At 36.7% G+C, this 20462-nt stretch overlaps 2 protein-coding genes across 3 annotated transcripts; one reads left to right on the top strand and one right to left on the bottom strand.

Moving 5' to 3' along the window:
- The first annotated feature begins 11447 nt into the window (after nucleotides 1-11447).
- On the top strand, nucleotides 11448-15220 carry LOC110701599. 2 transcript variants are annotated; one of them, XM_021879250.1, is made up of 6 exons: nucleotides 11448-11969; nucleotides 12239-12428; nucleotides 12918-13571; nucleotides 13946-14387; nucleotides 14554-14635; nucleotides 14876-15220. In XM_021879250.1, the coding sequence occupies exons 1-6, from the start codon at nucleotides 11940-11942 to the stop codon at nucleotides 15080-15082; spliced, it is 1605 nt and encodes a 534-aa protein (XP_021734942.1). In that variant the 5' UTR covers nucleotides 11448-11939; the 3' UTR covers nucleotides 15083-15220. The 2 variants fall into 2 exon arrangements, with proteins under 2 accessions (XP_021734942.1, XP_021734983.1); XM_021879291.1 differs by having other exon boundaries at nucleotides 11451-11969; nucleotides 12924-13571.
- Nucleotides 15221-16478: 1258 nt separating this feature from the next.
- Nucleotides 16479-16940, bottom strand: LOC110736942. Its single transcript, XM_021917594.1, has one exon. The coding sequence runs from the start codon at nucleotides 16938-16940 to the stop codon at nucleotides 16479-16481; it is 462 nt and encodes a 153-aa protein (XP_021773286.1).
- Nucleotides 16941-20462: the final 3522 nt, after the last annotated feature.

Raw genomic sequence — 20462 nt, 5'->3', positions numbered from 1 at the left:
TGTGGAAAATCTGTAAGCTTGGGTTATGAGTAATCACTAAGCTTCTTTGGAGCCGTCATCTCTGATTCTGGATCTGATGATACCTCTGAATCACTAGAACCAGTCGGAGGATCGAGGTGATTATTGTTATTATCACCAGAATCCGCCAGGATTTGCTTGTAGAAATTTTTCTGTCTATGAAAGGAGTGTTCGATCTCAGGATCGAATGGGATGTACCCTGATCTAGAACACCTGGGCATAAACAAAAACTAGAAGCAAATATGAGATTTGCCTCAGAGAACTAATGTTCTCTGAGACAAAAAGAAAATAATCTAGACTACAAAAACAATCAGAAATAAAAATAAAACCGTCTCCCTGGCAACGGCGCCAAATTTTGACAGGGTAAAGTCATATCCCCTAATCAAAAATAATTCCTAAGTCCTCTAACTAAAGCAGATAGGGAAGTAGGGTCGATCTCCACAGGGAAACAAGTCTTTCTATTCCTAATTAACTAAAATAATCTAGATTATGAAGTAACCAAAATTTACATTTGAATTAGAAACTAAACTACTAAGATTGAGAATAGGGAGAAAACAATATATAAAAGGATCTAGGGCATAGGTTCACCAATAAATAATATTCCAGGGTAAAACATAATAATCAATCATTGACATTGCATAAATAACATGATTAACATGCTCTCGCAATTTATTAATCAACATAGATCTAACAGGCTCTCGCAATTTACTAGATCTAAGTTCTTATTGAAAATAGCCTTTAATATCAAATTAACATCTACTCGATTCATCAATTCAATATTGTTATACCTTTACAAGCCATAATTGTAAAGCGTTAAAACAATTCAATAAGAAATTATCATGCAATATCAAGAACCAATAATAGTCAATCATCAATGCATCAATTAACCAGATTGTAAAGGGCTTTCGCTACGTATTACAGTCACAGAATTAATCTACCGGTATTAAATCTCATCTCTCGAATCTTGACTTAACCATTTATAAATTAATCTGCCTATTAAAACTAGACCTAAACATCAATTCTCATCTCTCGAATCTTGAATTAATATTGTCAAACTCATGCATAAAAGATCAGGCCTAATCTAGTCACAGAGCATTAAATCAATCAACAGGAAATTAATCTAACATTGATAATTAACAACAATAAATTACCCCTTCATATTATTTATGGATCCCCATAAACCCTAGAAATAAAACTACTCACACATGATAAAAACTAAACTAATCAAAGCAATAAAATAAGACATGATTAAAGGAATAAAATAAATAACTAAGATTAAGAGAAGAGAAATCGTTACCAAAATAAAGCTGGAATTAAGAGTAGAATTAAGAACAAAGGTTTAAGAGAAAGAAATCTAAGAGAACAATTAAGAGAGTAAGAAAGAGTAAAAAGAGAGAGAGGAAAGAGATATCCTAAAATCGTATTACGGAGGAGTATTTATACTTCGTACAAATCCTAAACTAAAACAAACTAAAACGACGCTAATCGTCAACTAATAAATACGCGCGCCCGATTGGGCGAGGCACCGCCCGATCGGGCGCGCCTTTTTATCCCTAATACTAATCTCGCGCCCGGCCGGGCGCGTCACCGGGCGCCAACCTTAGCTTCTCCTGCCCGGCCGGGCGCGCCTCCGGGCGCCATCCTCTTTGGCCGGGCGGCTCACTTGGGCCACTATTTGGACTACGATTGGGCTCCAATTTTTTTGGGCCAATCTGGGTTTCCTCTTCCAGTCTTGAATACTCGGTCCAAATTCCCCGGTATCACCTATACCGAGCCCTTAATCACCGGTTCGATGGCTCTAACCGTCCATGGGCTATAAAATCTGGTCGTGTTTCTCCAATTTTCGTGATTGCTCCAAAATATCTCGGGAAAATACTCCGAAAGCATAAATCCCTGCAAAAGTCAACCAAATCTACGAAAACACTAGAAAACACCAATTAGTAATAAAAGTTGCTCTAAAGAGCCAAAAACACTACTAATTATGACCAAGGGACGGGAGTAAAATACTATATAAAATAGACACATCAGATCGCCGAACGTTTTGAATCATTCTCCGTCCCTATCGATACTTTGACTTTTGTTTTTGAAACTTGCGTTTCTCCAAACTCAGTCAAAGTGGGGGCTTCTGTAGACACCCATTTGTGTCTCCCCAAAACCAAATCCAGAGATGATTACCTTTCACGTCGAATCATAATCGAATGAAGTGAAAGTGTGGAAAGTTTAGTGTTGCGGATAGATTTAATTTCTTTTCTTTTCTCTCTGTTTTTTAAAATCTATTTTAAGAAAATAGCCAATCCAGTTTGGTTAGTCCATAGTATGGGTCCAATAATGGAGTAGTTGGATGGGGCTTGAAAAGAGCTTTCCAACGATATATTATAAGCCCAATTCCGATGAATAATGAGGAAGTTATGGCCAAATTACTAAACTGGGCCCGGTTTGATACTTATATGCGGCCCAATGATCTAGAGGAGGGCCTAGTATGGATTTATCATTCCTAATGTAATTAGGATTGGTTTTAGTCTTCTATATTCTTCTAGAAGGTTCTTTTCATTCCTAATTCAATTAGCATTGATAAATTGACTTTTGTTGACTTTTTGGAGTTTTAATCAGAATAAAAGAGTATTTTTAAGGAAAATACGATTTTGCCCTTCTGTACGGCTAAATTTTATCTGAATTTAGAAAATGCGTGAAAAAATTAATTAGCGCCTAATGCCAGACATTAGCGCTTGGTGCTAATGCCTGGCGCTAGCCTTAGCACTTGGCGCTAATGCCTGGCGCTAGCCTTAGCGCCTGGCGCTAACTTCTTTTTTTCTCGTAGAAACTCTGATTTGCTTTTCTATCCTTTGGGCTGATTTTCTCTATAAATAGCCTCCTAAAACCTCCATTTCTCATCACCAATTATCAACAACTCTCTAATTCTCTTCTATGTCGAAGCTAAAGCTCTCTCTTTTCTAAACCAACCCTTTTTGCAAACAAAATTCCGCATTCACAAGATCAAGAAACACCTAGTATTGTTCGAAGTTGCCTTCGCCCTAGATGTGAAAGGTTTTAATTTATGAGGGTTTGGTCCCAAATCTCTCTTTCAATTATTTAATTTAATTGTTTGTTTTATGTTTTCCTTGAAATTACTAACGTGTGTATTTTGTTATTAGAAAGAGATACGAGGCATCCAAGTAAGTTCTTTAATGGTTTTTATTATTATTATGATGTAGAAATCATGCTTAAGTTGTAAATATGATTCCTAGCGTCATGTTAGGGTGTTTTGATCTTCCTAGTATCATGTTTAGGGTAACAACTAAAAATTCCTAATGTCAAGTATGAGCACGATGCTTCCTATGTTCTTTCCTAATATTCATATTAGTATCATGTTAGGGCTAAATATTTGATCTTTATTGTTTAGTGACATGCTAGGGTTTGTTATTAATCTTGTTAGTATCATGCATAGGATCTTGCTATTATTATGCTTTAACATGATTATTTTTATAATTGTTATAATAATTATGATTTTTATGATTATTATCATGATTATTATTATGTTGCTTGATGATATATATTTTTATTGCTTGATCACACCTTTTATGCATGCTTAAAGGGAATTGGTACTTGTAATCACGCTTAATAAGATAATTAATAATCTTTTTTAGGGTTAATATGATTATAATTCAAGTGATCGCCAATAATAGATTTGTTTGTGCATTAATATTCAACCAACATAGATTAAACAGGTTTAGGGTTAAACCTATTGATTGCATGTTAATCAGAAAGCGCACATGAATACGATCAGAATAAAGTAGAGGCCTATTATTAGGGCAGGTTAATCTCTTTTATGTTGAATTTGTACCTTCACCCCTGAACTACAAGTCATGGTTCCAATCCTATTGGAGTTGCCAATCTCCTAGATCGTTAAGGGGTGTAAACTTCACCCTGTGAACAATTTACAAGTTCCTACAACTTGTTGGCGACTTTTTTGCTCTAGCTTCCTTCCGTTTGGACGCCACTGTACTTTAGTGTATGATCACAGTGGGGTTCAAGGTAGGGGTAATGCTTGAAATATTTCCTACAGAAAAAAAATAATGAGAAATAATATTTGTATACATAATAAAAATATCAAATGTTTTTAAAAAGTGATGTGTTGAGTTAATGGGCAAAGTTTTGAGTTAGTGAACAAAGTTTAATCATATTTAGAGGTGGCAAGTGACTCAAGTAGAAATGATAATAAAAAATAAAATAAAATAAAATAAAAAATTGATTCAATGTAGGTATTGATTATCAGTTCATTGAGTTGAATTATAATTTAAAACTTTACATTCACTTTAAGAATAAAAAAGTTATTTTAAAGCACAAATTGTTATATATGGTTGGTCACACCGTGTGGTCGGGGTCACTCAAGTTACGCAGTTAGGGGTTACTTGAGGGGTTTGGTCAGGGGTTATTTGAGGGGTTCGGTCAGGGTTACTCAGTCAGTGTTTATATACTTGAAGGGTTCAGTTAGGGTTTACTAAGTCAGGGGTTATATACTTGAGGGGTTCAAAGGGTTACTAAGGGAGTCAATTAGGGGTTACTTAGTCATGGGTTGTATACTTGAGGGTTACTCATTGAGGGGTTACTCGGTCAGGGATTACTCAAGACTTTATCCGATCAAGGATTAATTAAGGGGTTCGGTCAAGGGTTACTTGAGGGGTTCGGTCAGGGGTTATATACTTGAGGGGTTACTCAGTCATGGGTTACTAAAGGGTTTATCCGATCAAGGGTTACTTAAGGGGTTCTGTCAAGGGTTACTCAGATAACTTGAGGGGTTACTTGAGAGGTTATTCGGTAAGGGGTTACTTGAGGGTTTACTTTGTCTGGGGTTACTTGAGGGGTTAATCGGTCATGAGTAACTTGAGTAAACCCTGACCGAGTAACTAAAGTAACTCTGACCACAAGGTGTAGTTAGCCAGGCAGGAAAAAAAAAAAAAAAAAAAAACCATTTTAAAGTACTGTGTCGTTATTTTGAGAAGTGAAAAATGTATGATTAAGACACCTATGTAATTAAATTCATTACTACTCATTAAATTGTTTATATCTTTAAAATTTTATTAAATGAATATAAGCATTAAGATTTGTAAGTCGTGCATCGCACGGGTACTATGCAAGGTTTAAAATTATATTTGGCTTTAATTTATAGCTCTATATATATATGGATTTAAAGTGTCTAGATACATTTTATGCACTCTAAACTCATGTTTGACTACTTTGAGTAATTATAAGAAAAAATTTCCTTGTCACTACTAACAAAAGAAGAAGGCCTAACTATTCATATTTGAAAGAAAAGTCTACTTTTCGTCCAATCAAAATCCTGTTATATATTAAACCTATTTTAAGTAATTATATGTTTGATTGGTTAAAGAGCAAAAAAAAAAAAAAAAAAAAAAAAAAATCAAAAACTAAATAAAATGTTCAACACAAAGTCGTATACAAAGCAAGAAATGCAGTGACAATTTAGAATGACAATCACATTAAAATGGATTCAAAGCAAGGGATTCAAACACATTTACCAACATAGATAGGCTCTTCCCATTGATAGAGGAGAAGCATGACTAGCATCCATTGCCGTAGACTAATGTAGGTGTAGCTCGTATTAGTATATGCCGTTATACACTACGAAAACTTTGAGGCAGCATTCCATGTGAGTTATATAATTCTGAACTCCCTTTAATCACGAATCCTTCATTCCTTCTTACATGTTGCAGATGGTGCTACAATTATTTATGTGCATAAAAAGAAACATTACTACTTTTTCTAACTCCTTACTTCCTAATAATTGCAATATTAGGACATACAAAATTTTAGGAAAATAATAAAGGGAGGATTACAGAGTTAAGGTAACAAATGAGGACTAAACTTTATGTTTTTTCACATTTCGGGGACTCATATTTTTTCTTTCACTCTTTGGGGACTTAAGTGGTAAGGGGTTATCTATAGGTAGTTTGTTGGGCCCACTAGCTTTTCAAACTCATTTACAAAGTTAGAATTAAGGCAACAAATGAGGATTAAACTTTTTATGTTTTTTCACCTTGTAGGGAGTCATCTATTTTTTTCACTCTTTGGGACTAAGGTTAGATAACAGGTCATTTAATCCACCACAAAGTTATTTAACTCATCTGAGCATTAATTGATGATTTTTTCCAAAAAAAAAAAAAAAAAAAAAAAAAAAAGCAACTAAATTTTGAAAATATAACCATCTATTTTAATTTCAAATAAATACACTTCTCTTTCTCAATTGTTTTACAATGGATACACCAGCCAAAATCTCAAACAAACCTAAAACATTCTATTCATTTTTCTTCATCTTTTTATCCCTTTTTCTTCATCTTTTGTTCTTTAAAAAACCAATTTTTTTTCACACAAAATTAGCTTAAACCAAAAATCAAGAGAGTACCTACAGTCATGTTACCAAATCAGATCATGTATCATTGTCATAGGCTGGCCAAAAAAAGGGTTTCCAATACTCTCAAGCACCCATTTATGAGGTTCTAGCTACATATGTGAGAATTTCATAATGGGTTTTTTTTTTTTCGATGGATTGACCATCCATATCCAAATGAGATAAGAGATGAGATGGTGGCTTGCATGAGAACTAACATGCTTTGGAAGATGAACTACAGCGGATGAAGACTATGTTAAGTAGTACTACTTATTGTAATTCTATTGGTAACGGAAGAGAAAGATGAGTGTTTGTGACTTTGTGAGTGAGTTGAAAAGCTAGTGGGCCCCACAACTAACTATAGCTAACCCTTTACCACTTGAATCCCTAAAGAGTGAAAGAAAAAAAGATGAGTCCCTATTTGTTATCTTAACTCGAGGGTTACAAGTGAATTATTTATAATAGATATAAACTATAAAGTATAGTTAATAGGACTGAGAAATAACAAAAAGGTAATGTTAGTAGGGTTGCTAGGAAACAGAAATGCGAAGTAATAAAAAGGTAATGTAAAGGCCCTATTTACTTCACTTTATTTTTGCCGAACTGAAATTATTTTTGCTGAACTTAAATATTTTTTCTGAACTAAAATTAATTTTACTAAACTGAAATTAATTTTGTTGAAATGAAATTATTTTTGTTTATCCTCTATTCTTTCAAGTTACTGATTTTTACAAAACTGAATTTATTTTTATTGAATAGAAATTATTATTACTAAACTAAGCTTATTTTTACTAAACTAAAATACTGAATATTATTTTTTGTAAGGTGAAGTGATTGAACATGGCCTAAGTGGGGTTGGTAAGAAAGAGAAATAATAAAATATATGTGAAAGCGGAATTAGTAGGATAAGAGAAATAATAAAATAATAGTTGGTCGGTGTACTCGGTGGTGGTGTCGAGTTTTTTAAGTGTACTGGGGTGGTGGTGCTGGGTTTTTTCGGTGTGTTGGGTGGTGGTGGTGGTGGTGGTGGGTGGTTTCGGTGCTGCCGAGTGGGGCTAATGTTGGTAGGTTTTTTCTTTAATTTTGGTTGAATTTCTTTTATCTTTTTTTTAGGGCTGGATTAATACTTAAGTATATGTGTAGACACCTAAAAATGTCTCCCCAAAACCAAACCCGATGATGAACAACCTTTCACCGCCACTATTGGTCGGGTTCAGTATTTAATCCCGAGAGTGCTTAAAAAATCGTATTTGATTAAATTCATATTTTTGAACAGTCCATGGACTAGTCTTGATGTTTGGTAAAAGCATAGTTTTAATTTCAGCCCAAATTTATTATTTAATTTTTAGCCCAAACCTTTTATTTATTTTATTTAATTATTTTTCATATTTTAGCCCAAATAATAATAAATCAGAAAAGGCCCGAAATTATCAATCGGCACTTAAAATGCCGAATGAAATTAGGGTTAAAAATGTATTTAGACGGAAAAGCGGGCTAGGAATTCCCGCGCCACGGCAGGTACCCACCGTGTCACGGAAATCATTCCCGTCTGTCGGTGGGATTTCCCGTGACACGGGAAATCTGCCGTGACACGGGAAATTCCGTGGCTTTTCCGCGTAAATCCTTGACGCTTTTTCTTCCCCGTTTACTGAAAATTTCCCGCGTCACACCAAAAATATACTGTGTCACGTGAAAGCTTCCCATCTGACGGTGGGACTTCCCATGTCACGTACGATTGCCGTGTCGCGGGATACTTTTTTAGGGTTTTTATCATTTTAGGGTTTCGTGTGCTCCCTCAGCACATTTTCTCTATAAATACCCCCTCATTTCTGATGTACGGGGCATCAATTAATTCTTGAGTTTATTTCTCTCTCTTCTATGATTTAGCCTAAACACTAGCCTACCCTTCTTACTTCAAAAATCCTTCTTCAAGTACTCCAAAGAGTCCATACTTTACTCGTGATTCTGTCCTTAAGCCAAGGCGTGAAAGGTAGAACTGTTTGAGGGTTTGGCCCCAAATCAACTCTACTTTGTTTAATTTAATTTAATTGTTGTTTTATTATTATTTCCTTGACGTTACTAACTCGTTTATTATTTTGTAGTTGCAAACAAACAGAATCAAAGTAAGAATTATGTTCCTCTTAGTTCTATTACTTTTCTAACGATTTTATATTGTTGGAATTATCGTTGAATTGCTTCCAATATTAATGTTTATTCTATTATATTTTTTATGATCGCCATATTGCATGTTTAAAGGGAATATGTAATTGAAAACAACGCCTAATAAGATAATTTGGACAACCGGTTTAGGTTCCTTTTTAATCTTGTTATTTAATTCAAGTGATCACAAATATTTTAGAATTATATGTTGCATTAATATTCAACCAATTTAGCCTAATAATAGTTTGGAGCAAATTGAATATTTTGTTTGTATGCCTTTGAGATCGCGGGGATCACTTTTCACTATAAGAATCGAGTAGAGGCCAATACGGGCGAATGTGACTCCATGACTCACTTCGTACCATCATCCCCGATCCTCCTTTCGTGGTTCCGAACCATATGGAGTTAGTAATCTCATGGATTATGAATGGGGTGTAACCTTCACGGGTCAATTATTGTTGCCTTCGTTGTCCCTTTATCGTGGTTGCCTTTTATGATCCGTGAACGGTTTACAAGTTCCTTAAAAACTTGTTAGCGACTCCCTACTTTCCTTGTCCCTAATCGTGTCCCTTATCAATCCCCACTTCCTATGAGTGCCAAGCAGATTCACACATGCTTTAACGTAGGCGCACTTCGAGCGACGCCTACAATATGCCCTTATTTTTCACTAATTATTCTTAAGATCTTTTGCCTAAGAGTCCGCAAAAACTACTCTTTGCTGCTGTAGACACCTAAAAATGTCTCCCCGAAACCAAACTCGGTGATGAGCAACCTTTCACCGCCGTTATTGGTCGGGTTGAGTATCTAACCTTTGGAGTGCTAAATCCATATTTCCATTCAATAAATTTCATAAACCAACCCAATGTTTAGCCCATTTCCCTAAACCATAACTCACTTTCCAGTTTTCGTGTACACATCACAAAACCGAGCTGAACTGATTTTATGGCCCTATAATTTTCATCCAATTATTATTTGGTTGTAAAGGCCTTTCAATAAGAATTCCAACGGATAAGCCTAATTTCAATCTAAAACGAAGAAGATATGAGAAAAATACTAAACTCGGCCCAAAACCGACACCCTTTCACCATATCTTAAAATATACAAATAATTTTGACCCAATTATAATTGGGTTGGAAAGTATACTTGATAAGATTTCTAATGATATATTATATGCCTTATTCCGGTTACGGATCAAAAGTTATCATAGTTTTAAAACGCGTAAAAAACTGGAATTACCGCGCAACAGCTAAAATGTTGCGCCACGGTGCATGCCTACGTGGCATGGTGCCTTGTACCGAGTAATGTGACACGATAATTTTCACAATGTCACGGTGCTTTCCTGAGTCTGTTCCGCGTTTTTTCTCACGCGCTTATGAATCTGGACGCATCTTTAGACAAATTATACACCGCGACACAGTGTGCTTCACCGTCCCACAGTGGACTATACTGTTTTACGGTGCCCAATTAGGGTTTTTCTGCGGCTCTTATCTCTTCTAGGGTTCCGTGCACCCCCCTTGTTCGTCTCCTCTATAAATACAAACCTGATTTCTGCAGTTTCGGGGCACTAAAAATCATTCTCTTTCTCCCTACACCAACAATCATTATATAGAGAATATGTAATTAATAAAATATGACTATGTTTGGTCCACTACTTGAGAGAAATGAATATTGTAAAAGTTTTCCAAATAAGGAAATGGAGCAAGTATTTAAAAACGATCGAAAATGAAAAGTAGAGCAAGTATTGAAAATGGAGGGAGTAATAACTAGAAAACATGGTCAAAGTGAGATGTGCGAATATTGCAAAAAGTCAAAACGTTGCGAGTAATTTGAGACGGGGGGAGTATAATGTGAACGAAGGTAGTATATATTCTCAAAGTTTTTTTTTTTTTTCATTACTCTTTCTGTATTTTATAAATTGCTCCATATCTCTATGTGCGGGGTTTTAGAAGAAATTATAACAAGTTAAATAAGAACGAAGTGAAGTTAGTAGAAGAATAAAGTATGATAGTTGGGAGGAGAAAGAATCTAGAAATACGAGCACTAAAGTGTAACAATTGAAAGGTTCACTAGGAGAGATGAAATCAGTCCTTCTTGTTTTTTTAAATACTTGCTCTATTTCTCTTGGGCACATATGTCGATGCTAATCTTTCGTTCATGATATCTTCAATTATAATAAGTATAAATTTTAACAATTGAAAATTAATAATCTATTTATTGAGACAATTCAAACAAGTACCCACAAGATTATAATTTTCTCAATAAATCACAAACTTTAGTCAATATAGAACAAATGAATAATGCAAAAAGTAAAAATGAAGCACGTATTTAAAAACGGAGGGAATGAAATGTGAAATTTTCATTAAAGAAGATAAAATAATTACTCCCTCCGTTTTAAATACTTGCTTTATTTCTTCATGCGCAGAGTTTTAGGAGAAATTGGAAAACATAATAAAATATGAAGGGACTGGGGTAGGTGAAAGAATAAAAATTTATACTCCCTCCATTTTTAAATACTTGCTCCACTTTCCTTTTCTGGTCATTTTTAAATACTTGTTTCATTTCCATATTTAAAAAGTTTTTACAATATTTAATTAATTTCTCTCAATAAGTGGACCCAACAATATTAATTCCATATTCTCTCTCCTTCAATTTTCTTTGCTATTTTTGGTTTTTTTTTTACATTTTTTTTATTCTTCCACCAATCCCACTACCTCCATATTTTATTATTCTTCCACCTCGTATGGAGAAATTGAACAAATATTTAAAAACTAAGGGAGTAAAAAACATTAGTAGTGGAGAGAATTGGAATAGAGAAAATATAAAATTAAAAAAATATGATCATGGTTGGTTCATTAAGTAAAATAAATTAATTTAATATTGTAAAAACTTTTCAAATAAAAAAAAAAACAAGTATTTAAAAATAAACGTAGTATAAAATACAATCACACAAGAAAAGTAAAGCAAAGCACTACTCCAACTCCATGATAAAATTCGGAGTATTTGTGTAAAAAAAAAAAGAAAAAAAAAAAAAAAAAAAAGAAAAAAAAAGAGGATGGAAGTCATAGGGATGATTAGGCAGTCAAAAGAAATGCGACCCACTTATTGGTACCCTCTCACTCTCACACTCTCAACTCGTGTCGGCTTCCCTTAATTAAACACAAACACACACCCCCATATATCCTCTCTCTTTTGTCATCCAATCCACTTCACATTCTCTCTCTCCTCCCCCCAACAATTACAATACTCATTTTCTCTCTCCTCTTTTACTTTCTCTCTCTTCTTTCCTTATTACAGGAATAACAAACAGTACTTCTAAACTCACTAACAAACACATTATTATCATTCATACACTCTAATGGAGTACGAACGTATTCACAAACCTCAGGTATCCCTTTTTTTTGTTACTCCGTATTACTTTGGTTAGGTGGGAAAAATATTTGAATTTGACTTACAAGATTCTCAGATATTGTGTAATTATTGGTAGCCCTTTTGAGCGTCATCGGTTTTCAAAATTAGTTGTCGTGTTGATGCTGTAAAATTTGAATCAGTAAGGTGACAATTTAATCGGGAAAGTGGTCATACGAGTACGATTATTTTTATTTATTTATTTATTTTTTTTACTAATAATGAAGTGTGATTTTTTGGGTATTGCAGACAGGTATTATATCTCCAAGTAAATTATCTCCTAGTAAATTGAGAGCAAAGTTAATGGGAGTATCTATTCAAAAGAAAAAAGATGGGTCAAATTGTAATTCCTCTAGAACATCTCCTTCAAAACTTGAAGATTCCGAGTTTAACAACAGCTTGCTTTCCTCCAATAATGATGCTGATTCTTATGATTCAGGTGTGTATGTGTTTATTGTTAATTACTTCGTATAAATTAGTTGTACTATTTTGAGATTTTTGGAATAGTTATTGACTAATTTTGGACGGAAGGAGTATTATAAATTACGAGTACCATTTGGGTAATTTTTTTTTTTTATTTTTCACTATGTCATTGCAAGAATGATAGTGATTTCCTGCTTTTTTTTTCACTAAAAAGTAGCTTGAAAAATTAATTTAGCTACAACATTAATATTGTGTAAAAATTGAGTTGATTTAGTTATCTTTGACCATCAAAATCTGGCATATTGAGTTGAAATAAAGTTATTTAAGCATTAATATTGTAGGATTGTTTGCTGTCTTTGGTGTTGGAGCTAAAATTAGCCTTGATAACTACAGTACTTTGTTCAGGAATTGAATGATTCAAACTTAGCCACCTTTTGTAGATTAGTACTCGTAAATGAAATCTTTACAGTATACTGATATGCTGCTGATTTCGGATTTGCTTAAGTAACAGTTGTAACCCAAGACCCCCAACGAAAACTGAGTGGCCAAATGATTTCAAGTTCGTTACAGATTCAGAATCATTGCTCACCAAGAGAAAACATGGATTCGAGTCATGTTAAGGTGCAGCAATTGGCAAGAAGTGATAGCATCAATTCGAGTGCAGTCCACCCCATAAAATGTAATGATGACGAGAATCTTGATTATGACAGTAATGCTAGTTCGTCGAGCTTTGAGTTCCATAAAGGGGAAAGAATGGCACATAGATCCTTAACGCGGTCACTCTCTAGGCCTACATCATACAAGTGGAATGATGCTGAAAAATGGATAATGAGCAAGCAAGCAGGTCAGGGTAGTCAATCAAAGAGCCTTAGCTTGCAAAATGGAGGGCACCGCGTGTCAGGAATGAATATGGTTAGAGTGGTTCCAGAGGCTGCTAGCTTTGAATACCGTCCAAATCCTAAAATGCCAGAAATGAAGCGCGTTGATTTTTGTCACCCTACAAGTCAGATGAGCTTGGATAAGCTCAATCCGGCTCACCCTGGGTTGCAATCTGTTCCGGTTCAATCAAATGGTATAAACATTCCTGTAGACTTGTATACTCGAAGCAAGGATCTAAGGGAAGTTGACAATGTGGTGAATTCAGCTCATGAGGTTCCTGGTAACAATCTTGTCTTAAATATTTCAATAATTATATATGTATATGAGTTTTGATTCATTTGAATTGTGCCCTGCAAACTTTTACTCTGCATTATTCTTTATTATCGATTGTGTTATGAATTTCCTGAGTAAATTAATTGGCAATAGTTGTTCTAGATGTTTAGTGCCTAGTGGTTTGGAATAATGAAGCATGAATAAATGAATAATATTGTATATTCATTTTGCCTTTTACTGTCTTCAGTGTAGTTTGATGAAAAATTGAAAAATCCTGCTTTTATATATTTTCTAACTATTCTTACCTTGGCCTTTTTAATGATTGTTTGGTACATTGAAACGAGCCATATACATAATCCTGTCGACTGTCATACTATGTAGGTGGCCCTGCTATTAGAGAGATTTCAATGAGGGACATGGGAACAGAAATGACGCCAGTCACGAGTCAAGAGCCTTCAAGGACAGCCACCCCAAATGGGTCTTTAACCCCACTTCGCAGTCCCACATCATCCATTCCATCAACTCCTCGAACAGGAGAACCAGTGTCTACTCCGGTGGAACGTACATCTGATAATAAAACACGACATCAAACTGAGAAAACCGATAAAGAGTTGTCAGAACAAGAGCTGAAGCTTAAGACAAGGAGAGAGATTGTAGCCCTTGGTGTTCAGCTTGGCAAGATGAATATAGCTGCTTGGGCAAGTAAAGATGAGAAAGACAAAAGCTCTTTGCCTTTCAATGACCCTGAGGAACTTGAACATATTGAAAATGAGAAACGTGCTGCCGCATGGGAAGAGGCTGAAAAAGCAAAGCATGCTGCAAGGTCTCTTATATTGCACACTTGGACTTATATACTGTTTTTTCAAGGGGTTGATGCTTAAATTTTTTTTTTGGTCTTAGGATTGATCATAGCCTGATGTTGCCTGTCTAAAATAAAAAAAATCGATATCCAAGCTTATCTAATCAGTAACTGCTGATGCAATATTTAGGTACAAGCGCGAGGAAATCCGAATCCAAGCTTGGGAGAGTCAACAAAAAGCGAAATTGGAGGAAGAGCTGCGAAGAATAGAGGTACACCTGCCAACCGTAGCTTTTTGCTCAAATCAAATCGTAAACTGCACAATCGTTTATTTAATCTAGATTTAGTAAAATGATTGCCATTAGTTTCAACTGTTGTGTGGAACTGTAAAAGCGATGAATCTTCAGTTTAAACTAAACTTCAAATAATATTTTTTTTTTGTTAGTGCTTCTGATTTGTACCCATTTTCATTTTAGTGCTTACTGTTGTATTGCTATGAATATGGTCATCAGGCAAAAGTTGAGCGACTGAGAACGCACTCTCACGCAAAAATGATGAAAAAAGTTGCCATGGCTAAGAAAAAATCAGAAGAAAAACGACTAGCAGCTGAAGCCCAAAAAAAGCGTCATGCAGAAAGAACTGCAGCACAAGCAGAATACATCAGGCAGACAGGTCGGAACCCACCATCCGAATATATATGTTGTGGTTTGTTGAGATAAGAAATAGGAATTAGATTAGTATAAATATTAGGGAGAAGAAAATTGCTCCCTAACATGATCATTAAAGTAGATAATCTCTTTGAATCCATACAATCTTTTTTTTCCCCCTAATTATAAATGGGTGTTTGTTTAGTTATACACTAAAGAATCAGACAACAAATATGAGAAAGTAGAAAAAAGTATTGAGTATCTCACGACCTATAATGTTAGTGCTGGGAATCAGATTTTGTACTGCCAAAAGCCCAAAACGACTGTCTACGTACACACTTCTAAAAACAAAAGTTGAAAGAAGTGACTCAATGTTGGATGGTTCATTTGTCCAAGAAAGAAAGAACAATCATTTGTCCGAAATTAGTTGTCAGACTAATCTATCGTTAACCATCAACATGACTATATGTTTCGGATATACTAATTTGAAACAAATATCTCGAGATTTATTAAGCCTGGTTGACTGATATGCAGATGAAGCACGGTGCTGTCACAGTACTCTTAAAAAAATTAAAAAAAAATTATTTTTGTTTACTGCAAGTTGCAAGTCTGATACAGGAAGGCCAAAAAAAAAAAAAAAAAAAAAAAAAAAAAAAAAAAATCAGGACCATCATGGCCGAAATGACTGTAGGCAGATTGCATCCTCTTTAGTCTTTACAACTAAAGGTTGTTTGTTACTCTTTGACTGATGCCAGAATTGAAGAGTCATAACTTGTAGAGTTGTAGGTGTCAACAGATATCAATGTGGTTTTAATTAGGACTTACTAAATATTCCCTGAATATTTTTCTACCTGACTTAATTATTGCACCATTTATTTTTGGGTAATGCTATATGCAGCCCTAAGCATTAAATATCTTTCCTTTTTTATAGTACTCGTATTAGTTTAGGAATGCATGACAAAATCACGCACAAATAAATGTAATTAATAAATATATTTTGTTAATACTTTCCTTTTTTAACTTTTTATACACCGTATATAAGTGTTAGGGCTATTACTAACATTTTCCTTTATTTTTTCGTATTTCTTCATTTTACTTGACACGTTTCTTTAGTTACATTTATTAATGTACAAATTCAATCATTAACACCTTTAATTACCCATAAACATAAAAATATATATCGTGACGAATATAACAAAATCTCACATATTGTAGTTACCTTTTGTCATAAGGTATAAATCACAATACAAGGTCAAAGAAAATGGTTTGAATTGTATTAAAGTAAAAAAATGTCAACTTTAAAAAATGGCAGTAGTAGTTTTTAATACACTACTTTGATTTTTAAAAAGTGGCAAATAGAACCTTTTATGCGATGTAGGTTGTAAGACCTTCATTTTTCGGGAGTTGACCATGAATTATAGTGTTGACCACTTGTTACTTTTTTTTTTGAAAACCCGTTAAGGTGTTATTATATTGATAATTTGTCCATCATTACATACGGAGAAACCTTACAAGGGCTATGGTTCTCCCAAATTTGCTCTATACCAAATGGTGTTAAATGGGCTAAATTGTGAGCAACAACATTTTCATCCCGCTTAACGTGACACCAAGAAACGGAATTAAAAGAAGAACAAGAAGCTAAAATATCATCAAGGATATTATCAAGATCAGTGAAGAAAGTTGAGGCCTTGGACAGGCGGTTGATAAGCACTTGACTGTCACCTTCAATAATAATGTCAACTAGCCCGTGGCTTATAGCCAATTTAATAGCCATGGCAGCAGCTTTCCCTTCGGCAGTGATTGGTGGCCAATGAGCTGTCACCCGATGAGTAGCAGCGAAAAGAACCTCTCCTCTCCAATCTCTAGCAGTGACTCCTTGTCCCACCCACCCTCCAACACTAAGCGAAGCGTCGAAATTGAGCTTAACCATACCTTCAGGTGGAGCTTTCCAGGATTTCGGGCTGCGACAGGTGGTCTTCTTAATTGCCCATAAATTCTCTTTGTATAGGAGTTGCACTCAGAAGCTAGACGAAAGACTCGTTCAGCAATTAAGGGGTGGTAGACTTCCTTTCCATTAAAAACCATTTCGTTTCGTCTATTCCCACAAATTCCACATTAAGATGACTCCCCTACTTACCTTTTTTGCATCAAGTTTACACCAAGACTCAAATAAATCCAGAAAGGACATATTGTTAGGCCAAAGGGACATTTCTATACACTCGCAATCCACCCACAGCTGACGGACCGTAGGACAGTCAAAGAATACATGCTGCACAATTTCAAGCATGCCACGGCACCAGGGGCAGTCAGAGTGTTCGGCCATGTGTCGGTATTTCAGATAATCCCTTACAGGGAGAGTACCTGTGCATAATCGCCATAGAAAATGCCGTACTTTTGGGGTAACATCTAAGCTCCAAATGTCCAGCCAAGACTTGTGGAAAAGATCAAGATTACACGGCTTATCGAGCATGTAAGCGGTTTTTACAGAGTAGCATCCATCAAATGAAAACGCCCAAGTGAGAAGGTCCGGACCAGCTTTAGAGCTCAAGGGAATTGCTAGGATGCTACTGTTCCAGGTGTGGATCCAAGGGTTCTGCTGGGTGAGCTGGGTCCCGTCGACAACCTACACGCGACAGCATACGTAAACTGCCCTCAGGGGTGGCTCGAGGAACCCCCCTCCGAAGCTTAAGTTAGCGCGTGTTTAGAGAGAGAAAGTGTACTTAGAGAGATATAGAAAGTACAATAACTTCAGTGTCTAACCTCTTTTCCGCTGTACCTTACCCTCTATTTATAGGCGTACTATCTCCTTTATGGAGAGTCTAGCCTAGTCACCCCTGCGGGCTGACTCTATCAGGCTGGAGAGCCCTTCTTAGTGCTTTCTCGGCAGTGAGTGCGCACCCTGGGAGCTGGGCGATAGTTCAGCGGGAGCTATCCTATACAACTAGCCCCTCAAGAGGTGGTATGAGATCACTCATGCAGACTCTTTCATATGCAGCGTAGTCTTCTTAATTGAGCCCAACTGGAAGGAATAGCTCAGTAGGAGCTATCCCCTACGACTAGCCCCCCAAGAGATGGCGTGAGGTTTATTCATGCCAGCTATTCTGAGCGTGTAGCCTTATCGGCTGTGGCTTAATGGGTCGTCTAGCTGAATTATCTTGCACACTCCTAGCCCCTCAAGTCTCTGGGTTGTTGCTGCGATCCGAAGACTTGGGAGGCAGGTCCTGTTTTTGATGACGATGCCATTGTTGTCGTTTGAATTTTGTGTTGGCTCTGTTTCTGCCTGCTGGATGCACATTCGACTGTGACTTGCTTGGACCGCAGGGCTCGCTGAAGTCTGGGAAATGACGAGCTTGCGGAGAGGAATTTCGATCACTCCCGCTGAAATCTGAGAAATGACGAGCTTGCGGAGAGGAATTTCGATCACTCCTGCTGAAGTCTAAGAAATGACGAGCTTGGGGAGATGAATTTCGATAACTCCCGCCGAAATCTGAGAAATAACGAGCTTGCGGAGAGGAATTTCGATCACTCCCGCTGAAGTGCATGTTTTTTTATTTTTATTTATTTTTTTTTGGCGGGAATGATATTTGCATGGCTGGGACACGTGTTGATGATCCAGGCCGTCAGTTTGAATTTACTGAAGTAACATGGCGGTTTGGCTTTGCTTCGTTTCCAACTGCCCATTTACTCCATATTAAATTCAATGTTCCCCACATTTTACTCATTTCTTTTACTTCCCTTATTTTTTCGTCTTCCCTTCTTTATTACTTTTCACTTCAAAATCTTCGCTCTTCATTTCTCCTCTTCAGGTGCTCGTGTTCCTCCATCGTTGTGGTATGTTTCTGCTTTCTTCGCCTTTGTTTTTGCTTCAACTTTCTGCCATACTCGCTTTTCTCTTTTATTTTTCCGCTCTTACTTCTTTACTAATTAGCTTCTTCTTCTGTCTTTTTTTTACTTCAGTTTCGAACTTTGTTTTGTTTAGGTTCTTGCGTCCGCCATTGTTGTCATACTCTGTTGCTTCTGCAACTTTTTCTCCTAAAGGTACTTACTTTGTACCTTTTTGTTGTATGTATTTTCCCAATTTCGCCTCTTTTTGCGTTTTGCTAACCAAGGTTGTATCTTTTGATTCTCCCTAATTGCCATTGCCCAATTTTTATCCCTTTTGTTGTTGTAGTTTCATTCTTTGTTCTTTCCCCTTTATCCCTTCATTGTTCTTGTCTCCTTAAACTGATCTTCGATTTTCGGCGCCCCATTGCTTTTTCTTCTCTTCGTGGGCTTTTTGTCTTTGTAGATTTCATAATGTCCGACGTTTCTGATAGTCACAACATAAGTGAGCCTCGAGTGGCCACTGAATCGGATTCTACTTCCAGATCATCTCCTTCAGGTGAGCACCCTGCGCACACTCCTCCTGTTTCTCGTTCTTCTTCCCCCACTCCTATACAAATGGTTATGCCTTTTCCCTGTCCCCCCGTTGCGAGCGGGACGGGTACTACTGCGACAGCTACTGATGCGTTTGGGTCAGGCGAGCGGGACGGGTACTGCTGCGACAGCTACTGATGCGTTTGGGTCGGGCAGTAGTCGTCCCGCTAAGGGTAATGCCTGTCGCCCTTTCCAGCGCAAGCCTCGCCCTGATTTCTTTGATCCCTACTGCGAGCGCGTGCTTGTTAAGGATGGGATTCCTTTGTCCCACCTTACCCATTTAAGGCTGCGCGCAATGCGACATAAGATGTTAGCTGATGCCGTTAAGGCTAATCCCCGTGACGTGTCTCTTGTTAGTCCCATTTCCCATGTTCAGCCTTTAAACAATTTTGCTTGGCTTGATGACATGGCTGATATGAATCTGTTTGACCATTATGTAGTGCGGGGTGGCAGTATTGATACTCCATCACCATCTCCCTCTCCAGCTGTTCAAACAAGCAGGATGATTGAGTCCCTAGGTGATCATTCTCTTTTTGATTGTCAGCCCACCTATTCTCTGGCGCAAGGATGCTAAAAGGTTGAACCTTGCTTCTGTTGGGCAGAATTTTTATGGCTTTGGGGAGGGCTACGAGTTGGTCTTGCCCGTTGACGGTGCGAAGCTATCTACTCCCCCTGATGGGCACATTGTTGTGTTTGCATCTCAGCTGGACTTGGGTCTATGGTTTCCTCTTGACCCAACTCTGGAGAAGGTGTTTTGTGCCTTCAATATCAGTATTTCCCTGCTACATCCAGCTTCTCTTCATACTCTGATTTTCCTGCTGTGGTTTCTACGGTTTCGGAGGTACCCTGAGTACTTGCACTTGTTCAAGTCTTTAATGAACCTGATGATGTCTGCTTCTGGGACCGAGTCTGGGTGGTATTATGTTCCTCCTAAGGAGGGAAGGGTCTTGTCCTACCCAAAACTTGGTCGTTTCAGGGACTAGACTGGCAAGTTTTTCTAGGTGAAGGAGCCCTCCACTTTTTCTGCGCCACGCAA

Source organism: Chenopodium quinoa, unplaced genomic scaffold (assembly GCF_001683475.1).
Source record: "Chenopodium quinoa cultivar QQ74 unplaced genomic scaffold, ASM168347v1, whole genome shotgun sequence".
Taxonomy (NCBI): domain Eukaryota; kingdom Viridiplantae; phylum Streptophyta; class Magnoliopsida; order Caryophyllales; family Amaranthaceae; genus Chenopodium; species Chenopodium quinoa.
The sequence above is the reverse complement of the archived record's forward strand: the minus strand, read 5'-3'. Positions and strand labels throughout refer to the sequence as shown.